Here is a 15,458-nt window from a genome sequence, read left to right on the forward strand (position 1 = left end):
ACAACATCCTAGACCTGGAAATCACGAAGTATCTGCGCACTTCAACCAAGATATCTCGTTCGTGTTGGTTCTTCACCGTTTAATATTTACCATGCGGACCAAAATATCATATTACAGACAAAAAGAAATAACTTTTTCTTTAACTCATACAATGTCACTGTAACCAACTGGCAAAGCACAAATCGAACAGGTTTGACAGGTAACAGATGATTTATTTGTTCACCTTTCCTGTAGGCGATAACGTTCGATATCATCAGCGCCTACACACATGCTGGCCAGCAAAAAGTATCGGCAGCATAACTTGTGGCTAGATACGTGCAGCATAGCAACGTGCAGGATGCACATGAAAACAGCAATAAGGCCGTTAACAATCAACGGTCACTTCCTGTGTTTTGTTTGTTTGTTCAGTTTCTAAGCTTTCATACACAACGCGGTTTTCTATAGACATAGATGCCCTCTTTAGACTGCTTATACAGAGCTACTATAAAACAGCATGTTTATGGAAGTATCGAAGCATTAGACATTTTCGTATGTTTATGCATTCGCTGTAGTAACTTGACCTGTGCTAAATACGATTTCTCTAACACAACACATTGAGAGTGATTTACATCAATGATCTATCTAACTGATATGATTGAGTGACAGTTCTTGTCAGATTTTATTTTTCCACGTACCGTAAATCCTGTTAAGCTAAAACAATGCTTCGATGCATCCCTGACGGCTTTGTCATACGCTGACGCGCTTCCACAGCAAACAATATTTTAAAATAGTTATTTTACCTAGTTTTAGACCTTATGCTTTCATCCACACATACTTTAAACTTGTTATTAGCACAATGTCTGTAGAACGTGTCTACACATATTCAGACTTGCTAAATCACCCTGTCTTCAATGCCTGCGGCAATATAATTACCAAAGGGAAGTAAACTTTTCGTGGTCTTTCCCGTAACGAGATTGGCTCAAGCATCGGTATTCTTTGTTCTAGAAACTAATAAATTTCAATACGACGAAGCCATGCCTGCTTCATAAAACTTTTTGGTATTGTATACAGTATACACTTCTGGTCGCTTTCTTAGTCTTTTTTTCTTGCTCTACTTGTGCTAAAGAAGACAAAAGGCCTGTTAATTATAACGGTAGCGCAGAAGTGTTACTATATGCAACATGTTAGCTTTATACCTTTGGCAATGCGTTCATGCAATTGAATTTGACCACTCTATGCATTGGGCAAAATGCAAATCAAACGTGCTGTGAAATTAAAAGCCAGCCGTATTCTTGCAAATCAATCAACCACTATACAGTTAGCTGTTGAAACTATATTAAATCCCTATTTTTTCACATCCGTTTACGTCAGTGGTTGTTTTCATCCGACCTCTAAACAAGACATTGAAAAGCTTGAAACTTCTTGGAATTATATAGGTTTTTACATTTTTTCTTGACCCGCTTCCATCAAGGGGCAGCTTTCACATGTGTGAGATTGGTCATCTTGGCATAAATAGAAGGAAAGACGCTTCTAAATTGCCATGTCATTGAAATATAACTTGTTTTTCCGTGACGGTTATCACGTTTAAACATACACTCTATGTATTACCGCAGGTATATAAGACGATTTGTCGTTTTTGATCGCTTGAAGCGCACGGTTTGGTTTAATTAAATATGTTTGATGGGATGTGAGGTCAACCATCACTGCAACTATATACGCGTTGAATGACTTCAACTAAAAGTATCCTACACAACATCGCTTGAGGATTGTTTTATACCTGGAAGGCATTTTTGACGTAACGTAAGAACCATACCATTCAAACGTACAGCGTTTTATGAAAGAAAACCTCAAAAAATAGAAGAAGCGTCATCACGAAATTCTAAGTTGACATAATCTGGAAACATTTGGAGGGCTATATTTACTAAACAATTATTGTTTGTCTTTTCGGCTTAGTAACTTCGACATTATTGCGTATGATATAGCTTACCTGACCGAATGAGTAGCAAGTTTTTCCTCTAGTGCAAAGATTCCAAAGAATGGGAACAAAGTGATCGTAGTACACATAGATTAATCAAACTGCTCTCACGACAAAAGCTTGACAAATAACTTCCCCTCATTTATACAAAGAGTGCATCGTATATTGTCGCTGGGAACTGCCCTATGGACGCCATCATAGATCATTTTGATTTCAAAACATGGATAGATGATTCCGGTTAAATTTTGTATTCCCTTAAGGTTTGGAAGTTGGTTTCCACACAGAGCTCGTAATTTTGCAAATGCCACTAATAGTTGCACAATGATGGAGAGCCTATCCGAGAGAAAGATATAATTTTATCCAAGAAATATTTATTTCCAGCATGAGGTTGTACAAGAACTTTTGAACTTTATAAGTTTGTAAAAAGCAATCTAGGCAAAAAGGTTAACTATTCACGTCATTAAAGATATGTATATTTATATCTTTAGCAAAATTATTACGAAAGTTATGCTATATCACAGAAGATTTTTTTCTCTGTAGTTTCTTTTTCTTATTTCATTTAGTTCGTGCTTTTCAGTTGCATGATAAATTAATTTATTTGTTTTGGGGGAAGAACCCTCCATGCCGTTGGCGTCAGTCATTTGACTGAAATGTACAGTAGATTTATTGCAAGCATTTGGTTAACTCGTCTTTCATTCTAGTTGGTCAGAACCTATTTATAAAGGACGTAACTGCTAAGTCACTCTTGTAAGTACTGTATAACAAACCTGCTTGCGCAGTATAGGCGTAGATAAGTGTATGCAATTGGACACAATCATCTCAATCATTTCATTTATAGGCTATATCAAGATTACACCAACAGTCAATTTATATAAAGTAAAATCTAACTCACATAATTGTAATCCTGGTTACACTTCCAATTATAGAACAATAAAACAATTGTTGTAATAAATTATTACGGTATTAGCCCTTGCGGCTATACAGTATATTGCAAGGTAATTAACGAAAAGAGCTCCTTTTGCTGCAGGCTTTCGATGGCGTCAGTTTAATCGCGCATTTCTCGCGTCATTCAAACATTTCAGCTGTTGCTGGATCTGTTTGTCGGGAAAATTATTTTTTAAACATAATTTTAGTTTTCAAATAAACAAAGAGAGGCTCTCGGTAGTGTTGTATTTGCGTTGTTCCTGCAACTGGGTATCTAGCGTTTGCGTTGTTAACTCGGTGACTCCTTGCATCCAGGAATGGGAGCGATCGACTTCCTGGTAAAGTGGAAATGTTTCCTTCGTCGTCTTTTTATATTTGTTCTCGGCGCAACGGTCGGTGTGAATATGACGATGGTTATATTTCCGTCACGCTGCAACCCATTAACTAGAAACATGGAGATATCTGGGCTGTTGCGTGTTGTTTATAACGAAGACGTTGTTTTACCTTCTCACAACCAATTCAATGAGGAACTTCGGACGAACAGTAGCCAAAAAATTGTTCGGTGAGCTTGAAGAACTAAAATATGTATTGTGCAAAAGACGAAAAAAGTTCTTCCAACTTGTCTATTACAAAAGCATTCCTAACCTTTTTACAATCTGACGCCAATTAACGTATTTTACTTTTGGGATATTATCAGCGTACAAGAAAAAAGCTTCGTCAATATGAGCTCAAAAATACTAAGCGAAGTCATTCCATTTTTCAAGAAGCTCCCGGAGAAATATTTGCGAAATAGGAAACCTCGTCGCCAGGTGAAAGAATTCCTTTTACGGTAAGATTTGTGTGTAAGCTCTGTTATTCATACTTTATACGACTCGAAGAAATTATATAAGTCAGTCAAAAACGCTGATCTATATTCTATATGGACTCACAAATCAAGCAGTGCTATAATATTTTCTATTCCATTCAGCCCTGTCGTAAAACCTGGACCCAGCTTAATTATGTTTTTTGTGAAATCAGCCTGCCAGTATTCTGCCAGAAGAGACTTAATACGACAAACATGGGGTTCAATTGAGTCTATTAACCAAGAGAAGTATTCTACTAACATATTTTTAGACATTCATCTTTATTTGTCTTATATTCTAATTGATAAAACATGCGTCGACATAAACTAACTTTACTGGCATAAACTAACATTAATGAGAATACGTACGACCGGTTAGATTCAATTTAGCGTTTTTGCAAGCAAAAAGACTAGAGTTCTAATATAGATGATGCAAATTTTTAATTGCAGACGTTTCGATTAAACATAGTAACTGGTTCATTCATTTAGATAAAAAGTAGAAATGAACCGTTCTAATTTTGGGATCATGTTTACATCTATCCTGGCTCTACAATATACCCTAAAATTTTATTCCATATTTTTTTGTAATATATTGTAGTAATTTGTACGATATGTTTTACGCATTGCTTTATAGATTTAGACTCGTTTTCCTTGTTGGAAACTGCAAAGAGCTTCTCCAAGTTCGTATATTGGAAGAAAACGATAAACATCACGACATCTTACAAGCAAACATATCCGATGGTTACAAATTTTTACCTGACAAAGTTTTATCTGCCTATCAATGGCTGTATTACGAAGCAGGAAATATTAGCAACTTTTACGGGTTTACAGACGACGATTGCTTGATCAAAATGCTTGACATTTACAAGTACTTCAAAGTAAACAGGAACAGTTTACTTGCAAAGAATACCGTCTACTGTGGATACATATACAGCAATGAAAGCTTACCTTCCAGGTAAATTGTATGGCCGTAACTTTGACAAATGGATGTAATGCTTTATGTAGTCAATGTACTTGTAAGATAAATTTTATCATAAAAGACTAACTTTTATCATTTTATTTAGAAATCCCAGAAGCAAATACTACGTTGCTTATGACGTTTACTCTGAGGCCCGCTATCCACAATTTTGTCACGGCGGTTTGATTTTAGCGTCTCATAAGACCGTGGCTGACATCTACCGAATAGCCGAAGTGACAGAGCGAGGCAGGTTTCATTTAGAAGATGTCTATGTGGCTGGAATTTTGCGCGAGAAAGTAGGAAATGGGTCGATCAGTATCACCACACTTGGCAAAAATCGATTCAGCAAAAAATACAAAAACTTTGTGGTTCATTTGGGCTTAAGTGATAACCTTGTAACAGCGTTTCACTCGTCTTGGATGACGCAGCTAATGACGATGACGATACACAAAGGAAATGACGTAATTCCTGGCATTTCCAAAACGTCCAAACAGTACCACGCCACTATGAAGCCTACGACATCTTCCAGTTTGTTAGCAATGCATGGATTTTTGCAAAATAACAAAAATGTCAAAAAATTTCTATTGAAGAAATTGTAAGATGCCCGTTATTTTTTTTCTACTTACAACTTGCGGGTTTGTCGCGTCAATATAATTCTTGTTAAAATTTGTGCAAATTTTGGATATCTATGTCCCGATTCTAGTCTGTACTCGTCGGTGCTTAGAGCTTGGGTATGTTCCTGTGGACATTTATATTTGGCAGGGCTTGGGGTTAAGATTGGCTCTGGATGCGTGGCTCCAACAAGTTCTGCCCATCTGCAATGTGCAGCCTGTGACAACCGAACCATAACCACGTGACTCTATTATGATACGTCATTAGCTTACGTTTGGAAAACATCCGCGTTAGAAACAATCATGTGAAGATCTTGTGATCACAAACAAAGACGGATAGCTGATCAAAGAAGATTATGGGATCAACGTTTGCTGTATAAAGACCTTACCTCGCTTGAACTGGTACAACAATTTGGAAAACACATACGTCAGAATTCAGAGATCAAAATTAACCAAGATGGTGCAACTTTTGGAAGTCAACAACGGAATGAACAGAAGAAAGATTTATGCATTACAAAGAAGTTATGTAATCATATAAATAAGCGATGCATTCCATTTTCAAAAAGAGAGGAAAACAATAAAAATAGAGAACTGAAAAGAGAAACGCGAAAACTAACTTAAACAATCAGAGAGGCGATTCAAGTATTCAAACGTGAATACTTCGATTATATTATGGGGCGACTGGAAGCTGTAAATAAAAGTGGTGTTCTGTTTTCTGCTGTGGTATTCAGTTCTTTGCAGGCGATCTAATCGATAAGTAAGTGTGCGTTAAATTGCATTTACATATTGATATAAATAAACGGAGCAGTCAAAGTTCTCGGTCAGAAGAGAGAGACTCATCAGCCGAAAAAGACGATAGCCAAACTAAAGACAACTATCCAATGTGACGATTTGTGGACACTGCTTAAGTCGTAATAAGTGATAGTGACATCATAACTACGTCAAATACGACTAGGCAACATAAACCGTCATAAGCCTAAAGCCTGATAGCACCGGTAATGGCGCCACGGGAGGTGCTGCGAAATTGGAGACACCCAAAAACATTAGTACACTGTGTAGAAAGATAAATCCGTGTAGCCTATTGTACAAAAATGCAGGATTTAGACGAAATACCGGTGTGATCTAGCATTCTAGCTCAACAGTTCATATCAATTAACAAACATTTACTTTCAGCGTCTAGCAAACATAGCAGGACGTGTTTTGTGTACATATTGCTTCCCGTAAATCGCTTGATGGTTCTGTTAAATGCGTTAGTTACATCGTATGTTGCAGAGAGAGCAAAAGTAACTACCCACAAACCTCGCAATTCCACACGCGTTTAAAGATTATACGATACCCTTGCAAGCTATATGTGCGCTGTGAATGTAATACACGCAATCTTTTGGTATTATTCGATTTTCATTGACATCTATAAGAATATATAAAAAATAAACTTATTCCTGTTGATGCACAAACATAATTGGAGCTTAAATAAACTGTTCAAAATTATTTGCAGACAAGCTCTGCAGACAGTATTTAGTATGACAACGAAGGGTGCATTTACCGTACAGGTTGTATAGCTAAGTTACGAGAAATCTGCGGCGGCCTAAAGCTTTCTTGAAAAACATTAACCAATATCGGTCAACTTACGCCGGCCAGCATTGAGTCATGTGCTAAGGCAGGGAAATCATTTAAAGCCCTACTACAACAGTCAGTAGCAGAAAAACATCGAGGTAGTGAATGCAGATGGATGTAGATCGGTGTCTATTTACCTGACCTATATAAAGTTTATCAAGCATACATGCACTAACAGCTCACTTAATACAGATAGCGTCGAGGGTTTTGCAAAAGGGTAAGTTTAGGGTGTTAAATCCACATAAAAAACGCGGGATTATTTTGAATAATTTTATAAGTTAGATATGGGTATCTCGAGAGGACTTATGTTTGGGCCATTTCTATATCGAAATATTCTGGAAAGCTTTGTATTATTACAGAACGTTAGCGTTTTACTTAGGATAGTGGCAGGTTCGTGACTGGTAAAATGCTCTATGTACTTAGTGTGCTATTGGTAACTACCATTTTTGCTTATACTTTGTGGTTGCTCACAAGGCGCCGCAGCAAGGGTAACGAACCACCAATTGTCCCATACTGGATACCATGGCTAGGTAAGTTTTATTTGTTGTAGAACTCATTTTGATCTTCTCGGTAGTTGCCAATGCCTATTGCCACATCCATAATTTCGGTATAGACTTTTGTACTCACAACTCAGAATTTGAAAGAGAGGTTCTCTTGATTCTCTTCTTGCAAATTGTGGAAGATAGGCTCCACCAAATTTGTCGGTCTATAGATTTAAAATCACTCGAGCATAACAATTTTCTTTTTCATGTTCTGAATTGTAAGTGAAAGGCTCTACCCATAATTTGTCAGAATTTTCTCTGACAACTTCCACCACTTACGTCAGGTTCAGGTTTGCAATACAACAAGTCACCGATAGAGTTTTTAAGAGCATGCGAGAAAAAGTATGGTCCAATTTTTACGGTATTGCTGGGTAAGTATCGATGTTTTGTTATCTTTTTAATTATTTATCATAAGATAGAAAGTTTATGTGATAGGCAAAGAGAATTATTTCGTTATCACTTACAGCGGGTAAATTTTTCCATTTCGTTTTGGATCCGCTGACACATCCTGCAATTGCCAGAGAAAGTCAGAAGCTGAACTTTCGTGTGCACACGATACCTTTAGTGAAAAAAATATTCGACATTAACCGGCCAGACAAATTGGTTAAAACGAGTGCAGGCCTGTTACCCAGACATCTTCAAGTATGACACTGTAAAACATTCACCAAAACTTTAAATAAAACTATTAAAATAAAAATGCAAATATTCAATTTTGCAAAATATTGAAACTTATTAAATTTTTGCAGGGTAAAGGCTTGGAACGTTTAACAGAAACTGTATTGACGAAGCTTGACGATATTTTATCAGACTCAAGATACAAGTCGCCAGAGTGGACGCAATCTGGCGTACTCAAATTTTGCTTTGATGTCCTTTTTCCCGCAAGCTATCGTACCCTGTAAAAAAAATTTGATTTCTTGAATTAAAATGTGCAAACAGCAGATTGTAAACACTAAGGGTAATGTTTATGTTCAGGATAAGTTTAATAAAATAAAACATTAAAATTAATGCTTTAGGTATGGAGAAAAGCAGCCAAACAAGGAAAGCTTTGATGAAATGCAGAAGATCATCGAAGATTTTCAAAAATTTGATGAATTTTTTCCTTCGTTGGTACGAGGCTACCCAGTGTCCAAGGTATAATGCAAATGTCCAAGTTTGGTAAATCGATCAAAACAATGCGTTAACTTCAATTAGCTTATATGGTAAACCAATAAAAACAGATTTTTTCTATAGGAATTTCAGGAAGTACGACAACGATTCTGGAATCGCTTTTCAACAGAATCCTTGATGGAAAAACGTTCAGGCGTATGCGACCTGTTCCGTGAAATGCATGAACTTTATACAAGTAGAAATGAACCAAGTGGACGCCTCTCTAGAGATGCTGTGGCTTATCTCGAAGCAGCAATGGTAGGTAAACAAAGTACTTATTAAAATCACAAATGAAATATCATAAGAAGGTCTTTTGTTTAGAATTTCTATCTAATTAAAAACTGTTTTAACTATTTATGTTATATACAAACAGGCGAACACGCTAGTGGCTGCGTTTTGGTCATTGTACTTCACTTTAAAACATCCTGATGCACTTTCAGCGGCAAAAGCTGAAATTGAAGAAATTATCAAGTCTTCAGACAAAACTAATAACAGCGTTTGTTTTTCTCGAGAATATTTTTCGAAAATGCCTGTTTTAGGTAAGGTTGGCTTCAGTGGTTTTCAACATTCTTCTGATTGCATACCACCCATAATTTTTTTCCTGTCGTTGATGAAAGTCACTTCAATGAACTCATGTTTATGGAATTTGTCATAACCTACAATTGGTGGCATTTGTTTAAACGTAAACTTGTAAATATTTGCAGACAATATCATTAAGGAAAGTCTACGGTTAGGAGTGTCCCCAGCAGCATTACGTGAAGCAACGGAAGACTTGAATATCGATTTGGTTGCCAACGGCAAAAAATATAAGTAAAATCTATTTTTTATTTTTTTTTGCAATAAAATGCGCTACAAAATCTCCTTAAGAAATATATTAGTACTGGCAATCCGATTCAGCATGACGTAACAAAATCAATGTCGTTTAAGTATATGCCGACGCCAACGACTTGACCATCGTTTTTTCGGCACCGAAAGATGAACCAACGGATTGAGCTTTTGCTCAGGATATGGCTTCTCTATCGGTGTAGCACCAGAAATAGTAATTGAAACCCAGAAAAAAACTAAATGACGTCGGCAGCCTTTCACCTAAACAATATTAGGAAGCAAATTGTGAGCTAAAGTTTACAATCAATGGTCCGCCTCTGCTCTTTTGCTCTGTTCTCAAATATCCTGAGTCCTGATGTAGCCGTAGACAGATCTTTCACGAAATGTGAACACCTGAAGTCATTGTAAAGGAAATTTTTATTTCACACCACGCTGATACCAAACTGGTGGGTTCGGGTTGGTGCTTCTACTATACGTATACAGCAGCTTAAGTTGCTGGTGTTATTTTACTCCACGGCGCACCTATACCTAGTATCGCAGGACACGTAGCGTAGGCCTACTTACAATACCGACACTGTCATAAACGGTGTCTTGAGTAGCGTGAATTGAAGTCTAGGCTCTCTCCGTTCTTGCGCGTATTCAAGCAGCTGGGCTTCCAAGCTACTGCTTTCTTTCGCTTACTGGGCAATGTAGCCTATTTCGCTCAAAACTTTTTGCCTCAGCAAATGAGCAAGCCAGCCGAATAAAATTGAGAAAATCTGTCTGTTAGTGTGGCTCTGTCGTGGAGCAAATCCCAGGCCATGTCATATCTGTATGCTGTGCACACGCTACCTTGCTTCACGTTGAGCACAAAGCCTGCTCGTTCTGAATAACAACACAATCTATAGTGGTTGCTCGATGCCTGCTCAGACATCTTAATCAGATAACCTAATAAATAAGGGAGCTGAAACCACAACAAAAACGTTTATCGTTTACCGCCGTACTTTCCTATCTTATTTGCCATTTATATTTTGCTTAAGTGCAATTCAATTACATAATATATCTTATCAGAATTTTTCCATTCTGGTTAGTAACTAAACAAACTTTGCAGGATCCGAAAGGGCGACAAGGTGTTTGCAATTTTTCAACTGACTCATACGGATCCCGGTATTTATGAAAACCCTATGGAGTTCAAATACGATCGCTTTCTTTCTGAAGACACATCGACGGAGAAGAAATTTTATAAAAATGGAAAATTAGTTCGTTTCAACCTACAGCCTTTCGGCTGCGGGCTGAGGTATTATAAACATTATGGATAATTTCTTATAAGTTTATACGTTGGACTTCATTTAGGTATCTTTTCTACTTTAGACTATCTGCAGTTTAATTCAATTAAGCTTAGTCGAAAATAGTTTTTAACGGTAGTGTTTATAGACGTTGGAACTGCCAAAATTTTACCAAAGTAAACGTTTATTACAGTAAAGCCAATCACTGGAGAAATTATAGCGCCTAGCTATTTTTGATTTTTTGAAAACCTCGTTCAGAGTTCTGTTTGCTTGTGTTTCTTATAGAATGTCTTATAACGAAAATCAATAAACGCACACTTGAACGTTTTCAAAAGCTGAGCTCAGTAATTTAAAGGCTCATGGAAAGGGAACATCCTTCTTCTACGAGACAGCGATTTAAAAAGTCAAAGTTATTTTATTTTCAACCAACCAAAGGCTCCTGCAGCATTATTAACCTCTCTGTTTTCAAAACAAAGGTTAACACAGCTCCATTTCGTATAAATGACATCAAACATTTTCGTCTTATACAGTGTAACTGATACGCTTCTAACGCGGTTATCCACGCGTTTGTACAAAATATTTAAAAATGACTGTAATGTGCAACAGACCAGTTTTTACGCACAAAGTGTAAATCATGAAACACAACACAGAATTCAGAAACTATAGGCTAGATATATTTCAATATTTAAAATTCGGTTTATGAAAGTACATTTTCTGATTGCTTTTTTCGTGTTTACAGCAAGTGTCCTGGAAGATATTGGGCGATGCTAGAAATCAAGCAATTTTTGTTCCTTGTTCTCTCTCGTCTAGACATGGAATTGACGCAGCCGGAGAAGCAGATCACACAATTGCAAGATAGAATCGGTTTTGGTGCTTTACAACCATCTAGTGATCCGAGTATGCGCTTCAGGGCAAAAGTTCAAGTTGCTTAACCTATAATTTTATTTGTCAACAAAACATTGAAAAGGAAATGCATTGAAGCAATTTCATTAAAATTAGTCTTCAATTTACAACCCTAATCACAAAAAAGTCTCCGTGCTGGGAACTTAACTAGTTCTGTTATTTTCCACTATAGCGTTTATCAATCTTGGCGAAGGCTTATTCTTAAAGTCTGTTTAAAAAATGTAAAATTGTAGTGTCAATGATCGATACGAATCACTGTATGTTATTTCTCTGATATAAATTGCGTACTAAAGAATTTCAAAGATGATTATTTTGCTAGAATTGATGTAATAAGCCAACCTGTAACGTTGTTTCCTTAGTTTAGGTCTTATATCTGTGTCTTAATTCCGTCGTTTTGCGTAATTGCAATGTATACTATGTACGTAGCCTATATAGCCTGTACCATTGTAATTGTTTTTGTGACTTTACTTTTCATTCAAATCAACTTGTTTACAAACTTTTCAAGGAAATTCTATACGTCAGGGCTACTCAACTATTCTTAGCAAAGGTCCAGTTACAAAAGTTCAAAATTTGCTTAGGTCCGTTATAACTCTGATGAAATAACTTACAGTCATACAAATGTATTAAAATACGGTATATAATATAATAATTCTCTGGATGGGTATTAATTTAAAACTTACATACTCGCTGATTAATTGAATATGCAGGAATAACAAAACTAATGATGAACGATTTCATTTGCGTAAATACTGAGACAGATAAAGTCTGGATTCAACACTGAAAAGGTCCGCATTCGGACCGCGGTCCGCCAGTTGAGTAGCCCTGCTATACGTTATAGAAGTGGCGTAGTACCTATAGATAGTATTAGTTTTACATTATAGTTTTGATTCAGTATTGTTGGCATACTACATAAGCAGAGTGCAGATGAGCTGCAAATGCAAGGGCTCCAAATACCGGTTTTAGTTTTGTTGTGTTTTTGTAATTTTGACATTAGCAACCTAATGTTAGTGTTACGAGGTTTCCTGTATGGGATTGCAGCGATCTCTGGTTGTGAGATCACGTGCCTGCGTCAATAACCTCTGCTTCACCTGACTTACATGAAGCTATATGTGTCCTTCTCCGAGAAGTCCGAAAAGTTAAAGGGACAATGCCATGTGGCATGATTATGTGGCACTAAACGCCATTGGATAGAATTTAATACTTTTTTGAATGCACAGAAATGACCTCAGAAGACCGAAAATAATAGTTCATAAAAAAAGATGCAAAATTATCGTGGAGCTCTATATGGAAAATCGTTTTGAAAGGAGTGATTGTGATTATTTCACCTTGTTCGTTTCAAAATTTGCAATAGGCAATACTATAAGTAGGCTAAAAGGTGCCGAGAAAGAACAACTAAGGATGGTATCGTATCACCATCTTTATCCTCAGACTAAGGTAAGCCTCTGTAAAAGTCCCCCAAGTATTTGGGGATTTATAGTATCGTAGCTAGAGTATAATAACAGTCATACTGGCTGTGCTACTTTTATTGCAAAGATATATACAAAAATATTTTGGCATTACCCGTATGTTCAAACTTTATTCTAAAGTTTTGCTAAATTATTTTATCAGAACCTAAACGACAATGGCAGACCATGAAATTCTGTATTCACCAGTGGTGCCTTATATTTGATGATTTATTATGCCTGATGGCAAACATAGAATATCCAAACAACACTATTTGACTAATTATTTTGTAAATAATAGTTGCGATTATTACTAAATAGAAAGAAAAACGAGAAATAATGTTGTTTAAACGTACGTAGCTTAAAAGTAACGGAGACTACCCTACGTAGCGTTGGTTTTGGGCAATTAAAATCAAGCTAGGGTTACTAATAGGAAAACTTTAATTAGTACAACTGGAATAAAGGTGAACTAGATCGACCACAGAAAAGTTAGCAAAAGATGGTCAAGTAGTCTAATTTAGAAATATACGGTACCGTTCAAGTATACTTTACCGTAGGCCTACCGACCGCTAGTGTATTAAGTACTAGGTCGAAATTACAGTAGCTTATCGGCACTAGTACGACCGTACTGTATACTTTCGATTTAACTTGGCCAGGTGTTTCATTGCTGTGTTTTAATGTATGTATTAAATGTATATACTTCGTAGTTACTGCAGCCCTAGATGTGTCAGAGCGGGGTGCCAGTAGGCCTACTATAGGGCACAGCACAATAAGATCCTGACAACTAAAGGTATTAGTCGTAATACAGTTCATATGGCTGACCGATTAGGTATAAAATATATAGCATATATTTGCACAAAATCTCCTCTGCTTGAAAATTTCCAACTTTAAACGATTCGAATTGGTCGTTTGACAAACAAAACGTAACATTATTACCGAGTAACAATGCCAACAAAACATTGTTGCCAAGTAACACTAGCGTTGGCCTCAGCAGACATTCCCAAACTGGGGCGCATCTGGACTTTTAAAAAGGTATATACATGAGGTCTGAGAGAAATATTTAACTGTTTATCTAACTTTTTAATTGTGAGTGTAATTGGCTAAATTTGAATGTGATACATTTTCCGCATATTCTTATAATTCTCAATTTGTTAAGAGATATAGCTGTTTTACCTTTGAGTAATGCGCTAATTACCTCTGTCTGGCGCTGTAGCGATTTGGCATGCCTGCCGCTCGTCAGCTACACCCAAAAAAGTATAACCTCCTCATACCACACCTCAATGCTGCAATGGGTGTAAGGAGCTTTGTGTTTTATACATACTTAAACTGCGTACACTTTGTGTTTGAGGTACGTTTCAAAACTGCAACAACGTTTTCAAGCTAGCTGCAAATTTATGTAAGACACTCACCAACCCATTGATGTCGTAACAATTATAACATAATAGAGTGCACATTTTTAACTAAACCAAATGAAACACTAATCGAAAAATGTAAGGGTAAATGCGAATTTACAAAAAGGACAGGCCTAAAGGGTTAGGATGAATGAAAAGTTCGGGAACCGCTGGGCTGCAGTGTATGACTTTCGCTACATAGTACTAATAAAAATACTACGCTAATACTACGACTCTTTCATTTACGCTTCTTCCAATGCGCCTTATTTCAATGATATCACTCTACTTGTTCAATTTGTTTTATGCAACAAGAGTTGTGCTAGACTACAAGAGTTTTTCTTTGATTTTTATCGGACCAGTAACAAAACTGAAGACTAATATTCAATGCGGCATCAGTTGGTCAAGCTTGTAGAAAACTTACACAAGATGTTCGTATTTCTGGTCAACTTAATGTGCTTTTCGAGTCTTCAGCGCAAATCACACCTTTGTGCAGTATTTCAGTGTTTACTGAAATTTCCCAACCTTCATCTTGAGGTTGTATCACGATTACTTGGCTGGTAGTTTTTCCTTATTAAAAGTTATAACAGATGGTGTTACTTGGCTTTGAGTCGATGACGTGAATTGGAACAAAATAGTGATGGCTCAACTTACTCCCAAATGGATTTCGCTTGTCAGTGCTGCGGTGTGTAATTATCACGCTCTCACTCCTAGCGTTACAAGTATTTACTCCATAAATTGATAAATTCGCATGACTTTGACGTCTTAGCAAACTTCACGTTGTGTACAGTGCACTTTCGTAATGTACAAGGTTATAGGATAGGCTATACAGTTAATAATCTCCTTTCATTATATTTGCCTTCCAAAAGCTCGAATGATGGTTGTTTTTCAGGATAAGCCATACACGATTGTTGTGAATTTAGGAATATATGATATGGTTATTCAGAGATAGGACCGAATTGCTTATGATAGAATTTTGAAATATAATCTAATTGACCTGTTAAAAAGTAAATAAGCACTTGAGGCTTTGTTTTCAGATTATCAT

At 36.6% G+C, this 15,458-nt stretch overlaps 2 protein-coding genes across 2 annotated transcripts; both read left to right on the forward strand.

Moving 5' to 3' along the window:
- The first annotated feature begins 2,640 nt into the window (after positions 1 to 2,640).
- On the forward strand, positions 2,641 to 5,347 carry LOC143470769 (uncharacterized). The gene is made up of 5 exons (XM_076969396.1): positions 2,641 to 3,440; positions 3,576 to 3,707; positions 3,846 to 3,968; positions 4,354 to 4,674; positions 4,784 to 5,347. The coding sequence occupies exons 1-5, from the start codon at positions 3,196 to 3,198 to the stop codon at positions 5,274 to 5,276; spliced, it is 1,314 nt and encodes a 437-aa protein (XP_076825511.1). The 5' UTR covers positions 2,641 to 3,195; the 3' UTR covers positions 5,277 to 5,347.
- A 1,770-nt stretch (positions 5,348 to 7,117) lies between these two features.
- Positions 7,118 to 12,668, forward strand: LOC143471768 (5-beta-cholestane-3-alpha,7-alpha-diol 12-alpha-hydroxylase-like). Its single transcript, XM_076969964.1, has 10 exons — positions 7,118 to 7,432; positions 7,729 to 7,815; positions 7,911 to 8,086; positions 8,191 to 8,339; positions 8,458 to 8,575; positions 8,675 to 8,848; positions 8,964 to 9,129; positions 9,295 to 9,400; positions 10,506 to 10,691; positions 11,420 to 12,668. The coding sequence occupies exons 1-10, from the start codon at positions 7,309 to 7,311 to the stop codon at positions 11,610 to 11,612; spliced, it is 1,479 nt and encodes a 492-aa protein (XP_076826079.1). The 5' UTR covers positions 7,118 to 7,308; the 3' UTR covers positions 11,613 to 12,668.
- The last annotated feature ends 2,790 nt before the right edge of the window (positions 12,669 to 15,458 follow it).

Source organism: Clavelina lepadiformis, chromosome 1 (genome assembly GCF_947623445.1).
Source record: "Clavelina lepadiformis chromosome 1, kaClaLepa1.1, whole genome shotgun sequence".
NCBI classification, from domain to species: domain Eukaryota; kingdom Metazoa; phylum Chordata; class Ascidiacea; order Aplousobranchia; family Clavelinidae; genus Clavelina; species Clavelina lepadiformis.